This window comes from Periplaneta americana, chromosome 12, assembly GCF_040183065.1.
Source record: "Periplaneta americana isolate PAMFEO1 chromosome 12, P.americana_PAMFEO1_priV1, whole genome shotgun sequence".
Taxonomy (NCBI): domain Eukaryota; kingdom Metazoa; phylum Arthropoda; class Insecta; order Blattodea; family Blattidae; genus Periplaneta; species Periplaneta americana.
Genome location: NC_091128.1, coordinates 59,241,781 through 59,261,175, shown reverse-complemented (window position 1 = coordinate 59,261,175; position 19,395 = coordinate 59,241,781). Strand labels below are relative to the sequence as shown.

The following is a 19,395-nucleotide window of genomic DNA, read 5'->3' as shown; positions in this document are numbered from 1 at the left end:
ATTGTATAGTTTCAGCAAGATGGTGTCACGGCTCATACGGCTGAAAATTCAATGACAGTTCTGCGCTGCATGTTTCCAGGGCACATTATTTCTCGGCGTGGCGACATTCCCTGGCCTCCCCGCTCGCCTGACCTTATCATCTGCGACTACTTTCTGTGGGGTACCTGAAGTCCAAAGTGTACGTAAACAGGCCCCAAACAACTGATGACCTGAAGATTGCCATTGCCCAGGAAATCGCCAACATTGATGGTGAAATGTTGAAAAGAGCGACACGCAACTTCAGGGAGAGACTTGAAGAATGGATAGAAAGAGACGGACACCATTTGAAGGACATAATTTTCAAGACACTCTAAATTTATGTTAACAAAATGGGAATAATAGATTTGTTGTAGTAGACATAACTATTGAGTTATTTCCATTCGAAAATCGTCCGATTCCTGTGCCGCACCTTGTACTTCAACATACAGATCCTCCATATATGACACATCCCTCATACCGCAAGCTCGGCAGAATTTTCTGTTTTATTCCTCACACAATAACCTCAAAATCAGTCGCCGTTTTTGCGGTAATGACTCTACTAGTAGTGTATAAGCGTGTTCAGCGGGGAAAATGTTTTCAAACAACTTAATAGTGAATACAAGTGCATCTTACCTGTGTTACAAGAGATGTTCATGTCCTTCTTCTGCTGCAATACATTTTTGACATCTTCGAAGATTTTTCTGAAGTAGCCTACTCAACAGTCTCTTCTTGTGAAATGTTCGTAATAACTTGTCGGATATTTTCCTCCACTTTTTGCATAACTTAAAACTACAAAAACTCGCTGCAATATGCCATAACTTACACTATTCTCAAACAACTATAATAATTATAGAAAACACAATAACTTGTAGTACACTATGCACTAATGAGTAATACCTTCAGTGTTCTCACAATAAAATTAGAAAAACAAAATAATTTGTACCACACTACGCACGAATGAGTCCTTCAGTAGCTCACAACAGATAAGGGGAACTGCACGCATGCAACGCCCGACAAACTCCCTCGAACTTCTGTGCGCACGTCAGTCGCACTGTAGGAGGCAGTACTTCCCTTGGCATCATATACGAAGGAATCTGTATAATTTGGCTGAGGTTTCATAACTTAGAAGGTGCGAGTATACAAAATACTTCGTCATATCTTACATATAGCTTTTATGTTTAGGATCATGCACGGTGTCAGAATCCCTTAGAAATTAGTGATGTTGAAGGATACAAAGATTTAATGAAGATATTGGCTGAAGAATTAGAGACATAACATTAACATCACAATGAAAAAAAATAGTTTAAAGACTAATAAACCAAAAATGAATAAATACGTTTGTTTTCATACATACAAATATACATGTATATATGTATGATTATTATATAGAGCGTTCGAGCCACTAACATGAAAACTGGTTGGCGGGCGGGATGTAAAAAAGTCAGTATTCAGTGAGTCTCTGTTGTGCGCGTTTGTGTTGTGATGCACAGTATAGAACAATGTGGTTTTATATGCAAGATTTTCGTGAAATATTTGTGGAGAACGTGTTGCCGTAAATTCAGACGTCGTTTCCCCGATGGTCCTGTGTCAAATAAGAAAACAATATACAGACTCATAAAGAAATTTAACGAGACAGGCTTGGTTGAAAATAAGAAGTGTCGAGTGAATAAACGGATCTTAACTGAGGAAACATTAGATGAAATAGGTTTTCGATTAGAAATCTTTGCGCAGATTAGCCCAGGAAGTAGGGGTGTCAAAAACCTCAGTTTAACACACCACTAAATTGTTGAATTTAAAATGGCACAAAACCCGTGTACAATACAGAACATAAGTGAAACTGAACTACAGAAAGTGTCCAGGAATATGCTGAATCGATATCAAGAATGCTTGAATGCTGAAGGTCATCATTTCCAGCAATTACTACAATACGGGAAGCCTTTTATTTCAGTATTATGAGTTTCATTTTGCCGCAAATTACGGTCACCGTTTGGCGGGAGACGGGCGACCCATGCAGTATGAGGAGGCCGTGCGACCATCGGTAGTGAGTGGACATCTTGGCTCGAATGCTCTGTATTTTTTTTGTAATGACAATGTAACTATCTGTGAGCATTTTTATAGTGAATAGTGGGCACCCATCCTTATCACATTAGCATAACTTAACATTAACAACTGCAAGTGAAATGGATGGTAAATAACAATTGATTATTTCATAGGTACAGTACCCTCAATGTAAGAGTTGCCCTAGAGTGGAGGTAGCACAGTCACAGCTAACCTGCGCGAAGAAGTGAGTGTACAGTCATGTTACCTAAAAGACTGGCCTCCCGCCATTGTACATTAATTCGTTATACGAATGCTGCGAACACAATGAATAGAAATTCTTCCACTGAAGCGGCTGTAGTTTAGGTAGGTAGTAGCAGGGAACAGACGCTGTGTGCGCATGCACGAACAAGGCAACTTCCCAACTTGCGATATCTGTACTGTATGTAGAATGGAAGCAAAGGATTTGAAAAGCTGTCACTGTGCTACCAAATTTGGATCCATGCAGGATTTTGTTATACAATTACACAGCTCCATATTATCAATTTTCCTTAATCCAAGAATAATATATTTTTTGTATACATCTCACATTAACACTATGTTCAAGGAAGACTAGAGAATTTGACATATTTACCGCCCTTTTTACTTGTAAAATATATATTGTTTATATGTTGGACACCTCTTTACTTTGAACTGGTATTCAATACGTTGAGACAAGTAGACCATTCGCACTCAGTCATATCATTTTTGATAAAGTTGTCACAGTTCCGCTTTAATTTTTAAGAGCATCGAAAGGAAAATGATAATACAAATACCTATATTTACATTTTCAAATTCAAGTCTTAAATAAACTTTCCATACTAAACACGATGTAAATATATAACAAAAAGTAACATTCATATAAGTCACTTATATTGTTAATTTCATTTAAGCTTCAAAATCATTGTGTACGTATCCAAAAATAACGTATTATTCCGTATTTCTGTTCAGGATATCATAATAGAAAATAATTTGGTTGAGTAGCATTTGTTGTATTCAAGGCATGTGAGGCACAAGAGCGCCATCCTTGACTGTGGCAATATCTGGCCATAACGATGGCTGGACTGATTTAATTTGTTCGGTGATCGGTATCTTTATGCCTGTGGCAGGAGGTACTGTAGAACAATGAAGGTGGCCTGGAATGAAAGGTTCTACCAAAGAAGTTGTTACATAGCCATAGTAGGCATTTTCTCCACAGCAGTGGCCATTGTTGTTGTTGTGCCCTCCAATATGAAAAAACGTGGAAAGTAGAAGAGTAAGAAGTAAAACTAAGCCACCACAACAGAAGACAGCAAGCCCAGCAAGGCGGCACAGTTCAAGTCGCCGATTAAAAGCAATGGCTGAACGATCTAATATCTCTAGATTATTTTGATGCCCAACAACAATTTCACGCTGTGGTGTCAGATATCCCACTAACAAGGTGATGACTCCAACTAAGATCAGGTTGATTCCACCCCAGAGTCCAGCACGGAACCAGAATCCTCGACAGCATTTGCGACATCCACGATTCTTTACTGGGTCCACTGTGTACTCAAAGTCATCTTCCTGTAAAACCAGAAACGACTGAAATTAATAACATTAATCAGTGTTAGAGTCTATGGATTTCTTTTTGCTATAGACTTTATGGTAGTTTTATCTTCAAGGTGATTTCGCGATGTTGACTGCTTGTTTGAAGCGGAGCATAGTTGTTATTAATTTCATTGCTATCATCTATTTGCCAGTCGACTTACTTCCATGCCATATAGAGACTATAGGTCCATTCACAATGAAAATTAAACATACCGTAACATAAACACAGAAGATTGCGCCCAAGCTACCAAATGGGATCATTCACAATGATTCACATAAGCATTGACATAAACATTACCGTAAGACGTTAACATGAAAGTTTGCAAACTTCAAACTTTCATACTTATGCTTACGTGATTTGCAAACAGAACACAATCGTGGAGCGCTGAAGTATATGACAGAATATGAGGAAATGGCGTCGTTGTTATGTTTCCAGGGTTACCAAGTATGTTTGCTTTTATGTTTATGTTCCCATCGTGAATGATCTTGATTTTACCGTGACGTTTATATTCTTAAGTTAACGCTTACGAATGAGCATTATGTCAATACATCAGTAGGGATTAAGATCACGCAAAACAATATCAGTAATTTTGTAATAAAAATGGGAACCAATCCGGCATTAACCCTTCATATAACCAGATTCTAAATTATTTTATGATCGAGGAAACAACTAAAAACTCCAGTTAGATTTAAACTCGGGACCTTCTAAATGCAAGGCCAGCCTTTACTATGGAGTTTTCTAGCTTGATATTACATATATATTTTATTTTAATATACCGAAGTACATATGATGTTTCCATGCAGATATTCTGCGTCATCGTAAGATGAAAGATGAGTGGAACGGAGAAAAATTCTCTCCGGCACCGGGATTTGAACCCGGGTTTTCAGCTCTGCGTGCTGATGCTTTATCCACTAAGCCACACCGGATTCCCATCCCGGTGTCGGATCGAATCTCTCAGTTTAAGTTTTACCTCTTGGGTTCCCTCTAGTGGCCGCCCTCTGCACTAAGTTTTAGATGCAGCCCACATAATTATGTGCGGAGGTGCACTCGTTATGAGTGACTGATTGGCCGGGATCCGACGGAATACTTTAAATCACAAAGTGATTTCTTACGCATATCATATATATTATTTTAATGTACCGAAGTACATATGATGTTTCCATGCAGATATTCTGCGTCGTCTTTCATCTTTATATTACAAGTTTTATATAATAAATAGGAGAGTATTTACAGTTTCTTGAAGTAGGCCTAGGTTGTTTTACGACGTTTTATCAACATCCTAGTTTATTTAGCGTCTGAATGAGATGAAGGTGAAATGAGCCCGGGGTCCAGCACCGGAAGTTACCCAGCATTTGCTCGTATTGGGTCGAGAGAAAACCCCGGGAAAACCTCAACCAGGTAACTTGCCCTGACTGGGAATCGAACCCGGGCCACCTGGTTTCGCGGCAGACGCGCTAACTGTTACTCCACAGATGTGGACTTTACAGTTTCGAAAGGTGAACAAACATAAGAACAGACAAAGCTAAATAAATGGTTGGTTGAATGGGAAGACGGTTTTATTTATGAACAAATGAGTGGGTGAATGCATGGACTGAGGCATTGTGAACGGGAGTGAATAAGTAGGTGGTAGATCGGCGGATGGATATATGCATAGATGAATATATAGGTAGATGTAAGAAGGAAAGTATTCAGAGTTTAATGACAGTAACTTCACAGAATAAATTCATAATATAAAAGGAACATAACTTTCCTTTGTCATTTTGTGTTATTTCTTTTTATTTGGTGCGAAATCGAACTTTGATTGTAGAGAAAATTGCAACATTGCAATAAATCCAGTAGCAAATGCTAACGTATGAAAGCATCCCTTCTCCACTGCACTGAGGGCGATTATGTAGTCATTAGACATATTACATTTTCACATGTTTTTTAGTAACTTATTTTATATTCGCGCATTAAATATTTTGCGAACTTTATTACGACCCATTCAAGTATCGGTAGTAAATGAAATCAATGGAGTCAAATTAATTAAACATTCGAATTTAATCGTCACATCTGTTTTTTTTATTTACTTGATTTTCTCTCAAACATAGCTTTCATTTAGATTCAGGCTACAATACTGCTGGAAGAGAAGTCAGTTTTTACTTGCGCAATTGAAAATAGTATTTACTAATTAGTGCATATTGTCTGCATTGTAAGTAATAATTTTCAAATACTGAATGCTAATGTCGATATTTTTATTTATTTATTTATTTTACTTTTTAGTTGGTTATTTAACGACGCTGTATCAACCAATAGGTTATTTTGCGTCCATGGAATTGGTGATAGCGAGATGGGCGCGATGAGACCGAGGATCCGCTATAGATTACCTAACATTCGCCTTACGGTTGGGGAAAATCTCGGAAAAAACCCAACCAGGTAATCAGCCCAAGCGGGAATCGAATCCGCGCCCGAGCGCAACTCCGGATCGGTAGGCAAGCGCCTTAGTCGACTGAGCTACGCTAGTGGCAATGTCGATTATTAGGAGAATTTCATTAAATCTTCGTCAGTCCTATAACTTTTATCCGTAAAAGTTTCAATGGAATTCCTGTAGCATTAATCGAATAGCGAAGTGTTAAATGTACTGGGAAAGTATTTAGTGTTCGAAGTTTAATTCGTAGCTTGTCTGTGACGATTTTATTTTATTTTAGTAGGTTTTACGACGCTTTGTCAACAGCTTTGGTTATTTAGCGTCTGAATGAGATGAAGGTGATAATGCCGGTGAAATGAGTCCGGGGTCCAACACCGTAAGTTACTCAGCATTTGCTCATATTGGGTTGAGGGAAAACCCCGGAAAAAACCTCAACCAGGTCACTTGTCCCGACCGGGAATCGAACCCGGGCCACCTGGTTTCGCGGCCAGACGTGCTAACCGTTACTCCACAGGCGTGGACGAAATGAGTCCGGGGTCCAACACCGTAAGTTACTCAGCATTTGCTCATATTGGGTTGAGGGAAAACCCCGGAAAAAAACCTCAACCAGGTCACTTGTCCCGACTGGGAATCGAACCCGGGCCACCTGGTTTCTCGGCCAGACGTGCTAACCGTTACTCCACAGGCGTGGACTCTGTCACGATTTTCTCAGTATTTTCAGTATAGACTGAAATCTTCATGGCCCAACTATTCCTGCATGTAACATTTTATCTGAGGAAGCATGGACTTTGGAAAGACAGACTGGGTGAATAAGCGCAGCGTACACACTAGCATAATGAAACATAATGGTTATTTCCTACAAGAGCGAATATTACTTGAATTCCGATTTTTGGGTTGGATAACAGGACTACTGAAGCCATATAGGTTCTACACTCCATGTTACACACAAATATAGCGTATGAGGCAGTCGTGTGAGACTAAAATATATTTTTGGAAGTCTCAAATTATAAGTATACATCGCACAAAACGAGTAATAATATGGATAATACACGAACCCCTATTGCATGTAATAAACTAATAATAATATTATTGGGTATGTATAATACAGGGACATCATTTTATTTTTACTAACATTTTTAATATTAACCTGGCTATACCTTTAGAAAACCGGAAACACCGTTTGCTATCCCCTTCCACGACTTTAGTTCGATGATACTGGAGTAAAACACAAACAAATCACTTTACTAGGTATAGAAAGGTAGAAAAGTAGTTCATCCATTTAAGTAAACTAGGAAATATCGCGATTTTGAGTTCGATAATTTTCATTAGGTTTTTGTTTAATCAAAATACAGTACAGTATTAAGAATAAGTGTTTTTACTCACGAACAGAGTTAACCATGCGAACGTATTCATTATGCAGTGTATATTATACTGTCTACAGCACATTAGCGTACAATATAGAGAATGAAGTTAAATTGAAAAATAATCATAATATGGATATTTAAACACATTTTTGAAAATGGTCGCCGTTCATTTCGATACAGGCTTCAGTTCTTTTGTGCATATTATCGCACTATAGACTATTGCATCTAATTCCAATTACCAGTTTCGTCCTTCGTACTAGTAACTCATGTGAAATAATTCTGTACCTACTCTATAAAAGAGTACCTTACGTACTGTAAATTCAATCTTCACTTCTGCCCTACCCGCACAAATAAAATTACTCAGACATGCTATCTACTGTCCGTCCATGCGGTTATGCCGCAGGATCGTGGAAAGGGGGGAAATCACGTGACAGTTAATTACTAAACGAGGCTCTTTTATTTAAGTTATTTTAAACAGTTGTATAATAATACGTAAACGTCCAATTCCTAACAGAAATTAATGTTTTCAGAAAAGAGCTAAGACAACCCAGCTCTTACAGAGGGGCGAACAGAAGCAGGTGGGGGAAACCGGGATGCGACGTAGGCAAACGGACAGTACCTGTGCGAAAATATGATTCAATATTGAAAGCTCTTTCATCACTGGAAAACGCGAACATATTTCTGGAACGTACTATACTCACTAACTCAGTAGTGTTTACATGAGGCCTTGGTTCTGTATGGAGGAAGTTAGAACTTCATTAGTAGAAGGGGTGGGAGTGAAGTACATTCAAAAACTCAGGTACAATAAAAATTGAAGTAAAAATAAAATGATGTCCCTTAGCATGAGGCGGGAAGCTGACGGCAAATGCGCTCCTTTTAGTATACTGTACTGTATGTAGCACCATCGCTATCAGCTATTGTGTCACAGTCGCCAAGCCAAGACGAGATTAGATATGTTGTACGCGTGTTTATAATTTGTAGCTTAAAATGACACACAGATATAATATTGAACATAGAGAGTTTAAGTATGACAGTTATGTTTTAAAAATTCGGTTCGTAAAGTTCAAAGACTAGCCTATATCAAGAATGATGAAAGCGTTATGAGTCCATCCATGTTCTTATCAATCAATTCTGGAAGTGTTACGGACAAGAAACACAGAAAAATGCACATTTTCCTCACTGAGGAAAATTTGGGTAACATTGGGCATCGTTTGGAAAATTCTCCTAGAAATCGTTTTATTATGCTTCGGAGGAAACGAATATTTCTTACAGTTCTGTCGAAATGCTAAGAGTACAATGCTATTTAAGTTAAAACCTTACAAATTTACAAACGTGCAATAACTACGGCTCTGCAATCCTCTAATCAGGCTTAGATTTTGTGATGGATTTTAAGAGTAATGCATGACGACGAAATTGATCCTAATCTCCTTCTATTTTCCTTTCATGTTAACGGACATGTAAATATTCAGAATAGCAGGTATTGCAGCTCCAAAAGCCCTAAATTTCTTCACAGAGAGCCCTTAATAACATGAAAATAAGAGCATAGTGCGTTAGGAGTGCTGAGAAGATATAAGCCTACTATTAATACATTGCTGTATGTGGATCTTTTGCCTCTCCTCTTTTTTGTGAGCGTGCTTTTGCCTTGTCTCAACAGGATTCTGCGACAGCAGATAAAATCCTTCAATTTATGGACAAACTTCATATAGTGTTCGAAGATAGAAATCAGTAGGAACTTGTGGACTACTCGTTCCCGCGATCTACCCTCTATGACTTTCATCCCTACGGAACTTTATACAGGGACATAATTTATTTTTACTTCAATTTTTATTGTATCTGAGTTTTTTAATGTACTTCACTCCCACCCCTTCTGCTAATGAAGTTCAACCGTCCTTCACACAGATCCAAGACCGCATATACAGTCATAGTAGCTTTACGGTCATAGTAAACAGTACGTTCCAAAAATATGTTCGCGTTTTCCAGTGACGAAAGAGCTTTCAATATTGAATCATTTTCGCACAGGTACTGTCGTCCATTTGCCTACGTCGTATCCCCCCCCCCCCCAGCTTTTATTCGCCAGCTAGTGGCTGGGCTGTCTTAGCTTTTTTCTGAGAACATTAATTGCTGTTAGGAATTGGACGTCTACGTAATATTATACAACTGTTTAAAATAACTTAAATAAAAGGGCCTCGTTAAGTAATTAACTTCACGTGATTTCCTCCCATTTCTACGACCCTGCGACATAACCACTTGGACGGACAGTAGATAGCATTTCTGAGTAATTTTATCTTTTCGGATCGGGCAGAAGTGAAGATTGAATTTACAGTACGTAAAGTACTCTTTTATAGAGTTGGTACAGGATTATTTCAACATGATTTACTAGTACGAAGAACGAAACTGGTAATTGGGATTAGGTACAATAGTCTACAATATGCACATTACAACTGAAGCCTGTATCGAAATGAACGGCCACCATTTTAAAAAATGTGTTTAAATATCCATATTACGATTATTTTTCAATTTAACTTCATTCTCTATATTGTACGCTAATGTGCTGTAGACAGTATAATATATACTGCATAAAGAATACGTCCACATGGACAGCTCAGTTCGTGAGTAAAAACACTCATTGTTAATACTGTACTGTATTTTGATTAAACAAAAAAATAATGAAAATAATCAAACTCAAAAGCGCAATATTTCCTAGTTTACGTAAATGGATGAACTACTTTTCTTCCCTCCTATACCTAGTAAAGTGATTTGTTTGTATATTACGCCAGTATCATCGATCTCCAGTAGTGGAAAGGGGTAGCAAACGGCGTTGATCCCGAGGTATAGGCAAGTTAATATTAAAAATGTTAGTAAAAATAAAATGATGTCCCTATATAAGATATAGTATGAGTACTGTATGTACGTAATGCACATATTCTGGAAGAACTGAAAAAAATAACATCGCGGAAAATTCTAATCTATTTCTTATAGGAAAATGCAGTAAGTTATGCATCATTTCTTAAGCACATGGCGTGGAGATTTATAACAAGAAAGCAGAGAGTTCAGCATCTCTTTGCTTAATTTGGATGAGTGAATGACGTCTTATTTGTTTATAACTAGTATTTTTCTTTAACAGTTTGAGGCTTGTCAATAACCCACTCCGATCGTAACCGGCGCGTGAGAGCGCAGTGGCTGACAGTCTAGTTATCGCTCCGTAGAATCTACTCACTCATTAGCCTTTATCAGTTTACATTTTGTGTCACAATAATTGAAGATATTTACTTCATAGGTATGCATTTAATAATAATTTAAATAAGTCAAGTAATGGCATTAAACCTATTGCAGTATGGCAAGATGAACTATTTTGTAATTAAGTTTAACACTTAAATTGGCAAAACTTCATTTCTCACACTAGTTTATTAAATCGTGTCGGACTGTAAAGAAAACAACTATCGCAATGACCATATTTTATAATATGTTGTGCAATATTATAGTACTGTGAAATTTTAATTTTCCTATCAATTTTTTTCTATTGTTCTATCAAAATTAATATAGCATACTATGGCTTGTGCAGCAATTGCTGTAAACTAAGTCAATAAAAAGTTCAAATAAAAATTGTTCAGATTTATTTTTCATGAAGAATAACACACATTTTGATAGTTATTTGCTTCCATAATAGTGAAACATACTCCCTCTGAATGTTTTTTTTTTTTTTTTTGCCAAATACTTTTCCTTGAACCTATCCGTCTTCAGTTCTTGAGTTTCAATGCGAAATCGCTAGTAACAATGTCAGGATGGTCAGTGGGTTTTTCATGTGGGAGTAATGCAGTAGCTATTTCGGGTCATTGCGGATTGTATGTGAAAGTTAAGAAAATGTAAGGTTTGTCATGCTTTGAACAAAAGACTTAGCATCTTGGTATAGCTGCTGCATGTTTCGTGAACTACCCTGAAATGTAGAGGGCAGAATCACTTTTTCCCACTAAGAGATCTTGCTGAGGTGATCAAGAGACTACAAAATCTTGTAGGCCTCTTATTTTATCAATAAGTAATACCTTTTGGTCTTTTCTTATGAATAATAATTTTTTGCGCTTCTTCCAGACAATACTGATCTATCAAATACTGCTGGATTGATTTGTGTAACAATGAATGTTATTTCATATATTTTCTGTAATATAGACTGTTGTGAGGAATTTATTACTGAGATGTGGAAAATGAGGTGAATGATATGTCAGAGTTGTAGAATCTTATACGCGCTCTAAATAAAATTGTCCATCGTAAATCATTAGCAGTTTCAGTGTTTCATTTGTTGCTGGTTGCAGGAAATAAACTTACTCATCACGGTAGCAAGAAGTGAAATGGCATGCTATTTTCCCTACAACAAAATATGCTTGGCAGCGATCACAAATCTAATCAATTAAACCAAAGAAATATGAAATTAATTTTGATGTAGTTTAAAGACGCAGCTAATATACTACTGGGTTCAAAAAGTTCCCGGAATTTTACTACCATTTTTCGTATTAATATATAACAAGGGATATTATACATTTGTTTTGTTGGTAACATTCATGATGTCATTTCCTTAAAGTTTGTTGATAATGGCGATTGTTGGTTTTGAGTTGTAGGCAATTGTTTATCATAGTGTTTTGCTTGTTCGTCGCATTTTGTAATTATGTCCACAGAGCAAAGTACAAACATCAAGTTCTGTGTTTTGTTACACAAAACTCCTGCAGAGACATTAAGATTGTTGGAAGAAGCATATGGCGAAGCAGCAATGAAAAAAAACTGAAGTGTATGCCTGGCATAAACGCTTTTCTGGTGGCCGCGATAGCATCAAAGATGACGTACGCAGCGGCCGACCAACAACTGCAACAAATGAAGCAATCGCTCAGCGTGTGCGTAATGTTGTGAGGGACGACCGACGTAAAACCATAAAAGAGATAGCAGCAGAGGTCGGAATATCAGTCGGAAGTGTACACAATGTTCTTCACAAGCACCTCAACATGCATTACGTGTCTCAGAAGTTAGTTCCGAAAATGTTGTCGGCAGAACAGAAAGAAACAAGAATGACTCTTGCTGGGGACATGATCAGTATGGCTGATGAAGATGGTGATTTCTTAAACAAAATTATTGCTGGTGATGAAACTTGGTGCCACTTGTACGACCCAGTCCCTAAACGACAGTCATCTAAGTGGAAATCGAAAACATCTCCTCGGAAGCAAAATTTCCTAGGGACACTTCCAAAGGCAAAGTTATGTTGGAAGTTTTCTTCGACTCTCAGGGTCTCATCCACCATGAGTTCATTCCAGAAGGTCGTACTGTAACGAAAGAATTGTACGTAGAAATCCTCCGTCGCCTCTGGGACACAGTGAGAAGGAAACGTCCAGAAAAGTGGGTAGAAAACAACTGATTCCTTATGCATGACAATGCACCTGCTCATCGCCCAATTATTGTAAAGAATTTTCTTGCCAGGCACAACATAACTGCTTTGGATCACCCACCATACTCTCCTGATCTCTCACCCCCTGATTACTTTCTGTTTCCCCGTCTGAAAAGTCATCTGAAAGGACGGAGATTCAATGCTGAAGAGGTTATCGCAAACGCGACGAGAGCACTAAGACGGGTTTCACAAAATGGCTTCCAGGCCTGCTTCCAGGAACTCTACACGCGTTGGCAAAAGTGTGTTGTTCCGGAAGGCAACTATTTTGAAGGGAATGCTGTAGAATAGTGTTTAAGGTATGTTGTTTCTATGATACTAGCAAATTCCGGGAACTTTTTGAACCTAGTATGTAGAAAGCATGACTCTATTACTACCAAGGAAAGTTAGAGAATCAGACATATAAATATCTATATCACACTGCCATTACATATATGAAAAGTACCCACACCACTTGATTAATAAAATTGTAAAAGTATTTCATTTTTAATAACAATATTGTTACCTTACGTAAGTTTTATAGTTTTCAGTAACATAAGTTTATATTGGCCTATAGCCGTTACTCAGTAAATTATAGAAATGAAGATCTAATATAAAATATTCTTTCTCTGCGTCTACTTACATGAAGCCCCAAAAGATTTCACTTTCATATCATCAGTATACCATTATGTGTTACATTAACTATAATAATATTTCATTTTTAATGGTAATAATGTCATCAAACATTCTTAAGTTTTGTAGTTCTTAATATCCAATACACAGCTATAATCGGAAAACTACAGACCAGGGAATCAGACCTGTAAATTATTTTTTATACGTTATAAAAAAAATTGCACAAATGAAGATCGACATATTGGCATTATAAAGGGAAAGAATCTGAGCCGTCTGAACTCTATGTCAGCAATCCTGTAGGTCATGGCCTTCGTGTAATAGCCTATTGTTTACTGTAGTGTGTGTTTTGTTTTATTCTGAAATGCAACACGGCCGACTTGATGCTTGCTTCGCTTAAGGAAGCGAACATCAAGTCGGCCGTGAATGCAATTAATTAGTTCTCAAAACTGACGAAAGATGGATTTTGGAAAAAAGAAAATGATGTAGGAAAATTGACATTTCAATGAAAATTGCTATTTTTTCCGAAAAACTTTGGGTTCCAAGCTTCAAAATGAGGGGTTATTTATTAAAATCCGTTCAGCCGTTTTCCCGTAATTTCCATTACCAGTTCAAATTATATATATAGCTAGTCTATTAACCTGTTGTATCCTATTCGATACATTGCCAATTTATGGGTTAAAATTATTTATCAAGAATATATCGTTAAGGACACACTTGAAATAAATGATACAGGATCTAATAATCCAATCGAATTAAATAGAAATATTGATAAAATTCCATTTCATTCATTTTACAATAAAGATATTGTCGGACTTATCATCGCGATTGTTATTAACAACCTTATCTCTAAAAGAACATTGAAGTAAAAATTACCTACCACAATGTCTGCATCTAAACGAGTTAAAATTCAGAACCGCACTAAATCAATCTGATACAACGTTTAGCACAACTCATTTCACAATATTTTATAAGAAAACAATTGTTTGTTTTGTTGATATGATTTCTTATGTTAGCATTAGATATTTTTTCTGAATTATTAACGGGCAGTTAAACTCAACATCTCGTTCGCAATGATTGAAATAACATTTTCTTCAAAATTCTAGCGCAGTGACCGGCATGTTCCGTGCTCTGGGACGTCATACCACGGAGCCGCCACGCTCTTTGCTCGAAAATTTCTGTATACTGAGCACAGCGTGGAGAGAAGGTTCAACTGAACAGTGGCGGTACGGCGCGTATGCACTGACAGAGCGCGATCCATTCTTCTGAGATAGTATGGGAACAACGCAATTACAATACATTTGTACGAAAACAAAACTGTACAACCGTGATAAATCAATGTAACAAAATATTTTGGTTTATAATCAAATTTAATGTACTACTCCACCAAGGCGGAACCCGTCGTGGAAGAATGAGAAACTCCATGCTCGCTGCGTATGTTTACTATTGGAGTGTCGTCACATCCAATACCTAGCGTTTTAATCTGGTCGCAATGCCGCGTGTAGGAACAAGGAAAATAGATTTTCCTTATGTAGAAAGACGTGTATTTCGCAACCATGCGCGGAGCGTTATTTATAATGTCATAAAGTCTTGTGATGAAGAAAAGACAACTGGTTTATTCCTACCTCTATCGAAAGTAAAAGAGCGTGCTGCAGTTATTTTGAAGGTGGATAAGGAAACAATTAGTAGGATTAGAAAGGTAGGTAAAGAATATCCTCATATTCTTAATCCTACCTTTCTAATCCTACTAATTGTTGGATAATAATTCACTTTGGTAAAAATCCTAGGAATGGAGGTAATCCTCCTAGTGACAATAAAGTGGTAAATATTAAGAATTTTACTATGGACAAGGGTGTAGAAATATCGACATCAAACAAAGTTAGACGACCTCCTGCAAATAAGGCTGAATTAGACGACATAGACAAATGTCTCATAAGAAGAGAAGTTCATAAATATTATAGTCTCTGGAAAGAGCTTCCAACATTAGACAAGCTGCGTAAATTTTGTAAAAGAGAGATAGGTTTTAAAGGGTGCAAGGAAACTTTACGAAAACTCATGCTATCCATGGGGTTTGCATTCAAACATATTACATAGATAAAAGGAAATATCTAATAGAACGCTCTGATATAGTAGCTAAGCGCACAGCTTAATTATTTGGGTTATATGAGAGAGGTGAACAAAAGCCCGTTATTTACCTGGACGAAACATGGTTCAATACCCATTATACTGTCCACAAATGTTGGCAAGACGTAAATGTGTCAGGAGTTTATACAAATAGCAGTGCAGGTCAACGACTTATAGTAGCCCATGCTGGTGGTAGTGATGGTTTTATACCGGATGCTTTCCTCATGTACGACGCGAAATCCAAATCCGGGGATTATCATGGTGAAATGAACTCAGAAAATTTCACACAATGGATGACGAATGAAGTTCTATCAGGGTTCCACAGGGCTGTATTGTTGTATTGGACAGTGCTCCATTCCACAATAAACAGGAAAATAAAGCACCGTCAACAAATTGTTTGAAACATGATACAGAGGATTGGCTTTCAAGGAATAATATTAATTTTGATGCAGACATGCGGGAATTTGAGTTGCTAACTCTAGTTTGTCAGAATCGACCTAGGGTACAGTGTAGAATTGACGCATTGCTAAGAGCGCAGTTCAGCATGTGCTTCATTTTGCATCTGATGCGGACTTTACAGCACGGCCTGTGTTGTGAAATGAATCGCAGCGCCATCAAACAAAGCGGTTCCCGCTTTGTTCGTGTAGTACAGTTACGGAAGAAAAAACTGGCCGATGAACAGCAAAACTCGTAATGTTACTTATGCCGGTTTTGTTGTGATTATCACAGTACAGAGTGTCTAAGAGGGTTACTGTTTACTTCCCTCGAAGTTACTGGGGTAGGAGAGAAAGGCTTTCGTATTGTTTCTGTTCACATTCTATAAGGTTGAAACTCTCGTGTTTTTGTCGATATACAGAAATTTGTTATTTCATTGTTTTTACCATTGCAGGTATGAGGAATGTTACTGATTTCATTATAAACTCCTCTGTTCGTCTCTCTTTACTCTAAAGACATACTTCGTTTATTTATGGTTTATTTTTACTTTAATGTCTTACTGGCGAAACAGACGACGAAGAGTAAACAAAATTGAGATAGATACAATACATACGAGCTTAGTGCTAAGATGATAGTATAGCAGTGAATAGTCAGATAAAGTAGAATAAATATGAATCGATTAAGGTAATCCAATACAAATTATGTAAGTCAACATTCAGAATAAATTGAAATAAATAAATACATATAAATTAATTTCGGTAAACAATTAATAATAATGAGGGAAGAGAAACATAATATATTTGTTAGTTAGAAATAATTTTTGTGCAATTTAGGAAAACGTTTGATTATATAAGTGATTCTAGTGGTTTACTAGAACTTACTTATTTATTCTATTTTTAAACCTACAGTGTTTATTTTTGTTCTAAAAAAAGAAAAGAAAAATATACATTCCTGAAGTAAAATAATTAATACTGAATGTTCTTTATATCACAAATTAAAATGTTCTTCTACCTATGTAGCTCTAGTGATATACAACAATTTTCTTCTGGACTTAATAGCCTGTCCATAAACCATTGTCACTGATCATTGCATTCATTCTTCTACTTACAGAATTAACACGGCTTTGGATATAGGTCAACTGTATCTATCTGACAATGCAACATCATCTCAAACGAGATACCACAATTCGTCTGCAATCCTAGGACACCTACTCTGTAGTTACACATTAACACCGCGTTACACTTTCGTACACACATTTTCTATAGAATTTAAGTCAGGACTTCTTGGCACCCATGGAACCTCTCGACATCGTCCCTGTGAATATTGAACCACCGCTGCACGGCGACGCATGTGTGTACCGAAGACAAGTCATGTTGGAATTTTATATTGTTTTCGGTCTTAAACACACGAACACTAGGTAGCATCACATTATTTTCAGTTTATTGGTGTACTGATGCTCATTCATATGCCCTTGAATCCTCCATAGTGCACCGCCACCATAACCAGAAATCCATACCACACCGACCACTGCGTTATCTCTGGACCACATATTCAGGGTCAAATCTCTTGGATTGTTTCGGTCGATATACGTGCACTGGCCTGCTATAGTTCATAAACACATCATCCAAAAAGATGACCTCTTTCCATGGATAGTTGTATGAATTTGACAAAACGTGACACGATCAATTCGATGGTCTTCAGTCAGAACTTCCTTCACCGCTGTTCTCGGCACAACATTGGCACTATTGAGCCTTTTGCTAGCGTTCTGTTGGAAGCAGGAAATTCCCTGCCGGCCACAAACATTTTAGAAGTATAAAATGAAAACGCCTCTATTAACATAAGATCTTGTTGTGGTGTTGATGCCTTGGGTCTTCCGCTACCAAGTTTACGAGTTATGTATTTTCGCTCTTGATACTACGCCCACCACCTGCACGCTGTTCTAGTCGCAACTCCATAGCATTCTCCAGCTCGAACCGTGCTAAATCTGCCTTCTTCGATCAGTGCAATTACTTTGGCTTTGATGCCCATACCTATGGAACTGAAATACTAATGATGATTTTCGAAGTGGTTGTGGTTATTTATAGACAAAATCTGTTAGTAGGGCTGGAAAGGGTCACGTGCCTAGGACTCTAGAAAGAACTCGAAATATACAGTAGTCATAAACCATAAACATAGTATGCCTGTAGAGTGAAGAGAGACGAACAGAGGGGATGAAAATAACATTAACAACATTCCTCATACCCGCAATGGCAAAACCAATGGCAAAACAACTTTCTGTATGTCGACTAAAACACAACAAACGTTGCAATATACACATAGGCTCAGTGCGGGATTTAGGCCTAGGGCGGCAATTTCCAGGGGGCGGAATTTTCTCTCTCTCTTTCTCTCCCTTTTTCATTTTTATTTTACAATGAAATTTATTTTTAAAACACTTGTTGGTAAATCTTTTCTGAAGGTTCTTCTTGAACACCTTGTGGAAGTCAGATATTGTTTTGTTATCACATTGTCGCGGTCGTGGCAAGAGTGAAAGGAAAGTGTGCAGCTGCATAGTTATATTGTAATGCCGGTATCACATTATTATACTATGAAACTACTTAAATTTAACTGCTTATATGAACAAGAATGCATTGTCGAAAATCAAATTGCATATTGTGTGTTTATTAGCTATTTATTGCTATGAATAGTAACCACAACTCTCAGTTACATTCACAATATAATAGCCTATATCATCAACAATACTATTTAATCACTTTGCAGCATGTTCACTATATAATTCGGTTTGAAAGGTTTATTCTGTAAAGAGTTGGAGGGACATCATTTTATTTTTACTTCAACTTTTATTGTACCTGAGTTTTTGAATGTACTTCACTCCCACCCCTTCTACTAACGAAGTTCCAACTCACACAGAACCAAGGCCGCAGTACTGAGTTAGTGAGTATAGTACGTTTCAGAAATATGTTCGCGTTTTCCAGTGACGAAAACTTCCAATATTGAATCATATTTTCGCACAGGTATTGTCGTCCGTTTGCCTACGTCGCATCCCGATTTCCCACACCTGCTTCTGCTCGCTCCATTGTGTAAAGACTAGTGGCTGGGCTTTCTTAGCTCTTTTCTGAAAACATTAATTTCTGTTAGGAATTAATTGGACATCTACGTAATATTATGCAACTGTTTAAATAACTTCAATAAAAGGGCCTCGTTAAGTAATTAACTATCACGTGATCCCCCCCTTTATACGATCATGCGACATAACCACTTGGACGGACAGTAGATAGCATGTCTGAGTAATTTTATCTGAGCGGGTCGGGCAGAAATGAAGACTGAGTACGTAAGATACTCTTTTATAGAGTAGGTACAGAATTATTTCAAC

The 19,395-nt window shown here is 37.4% G+C and overlaps 1 protein-coding gene and 1 non-coding gene across 7 annotated transcripts in view; both read right to left on the bottom strand.

Moving 5' to 3' along the window:
• Positions 1-1,240: 1,240 nt before the first annotated feature.
• LOC138710481 (golgin subfamily A member 6-like protein 22) overlaps positions 1,241-19,395 on the bottom strand; it is a 187,050-nt gene continuing 168,895 nt past the window's right edge. For all 6 annotated transcript variants that reach the window (XM_069841406.1, XM_069841405.1, XM_069841408.1 and 3 more), the window contains one exon: positions 1,241-3,639. In XM_069841406.1, the coding sequence (XP_069697507.1) occupies positions 3,091-3,639 (549 nt within the window). In that variant the 3' untranslated portion in view covers positions 1,241-3,090. The remainder of the gene's footprint in view (positions 3,640-19,395) is intronic.
• Positions 4,519-4,590, bottom strand: TRNAC-GCA (transfer RNA cysteine (anticodon GCA)). The gene has a single exon. It is a non-coding gene; the product is annotated as a tRNA-Cys (tRNA).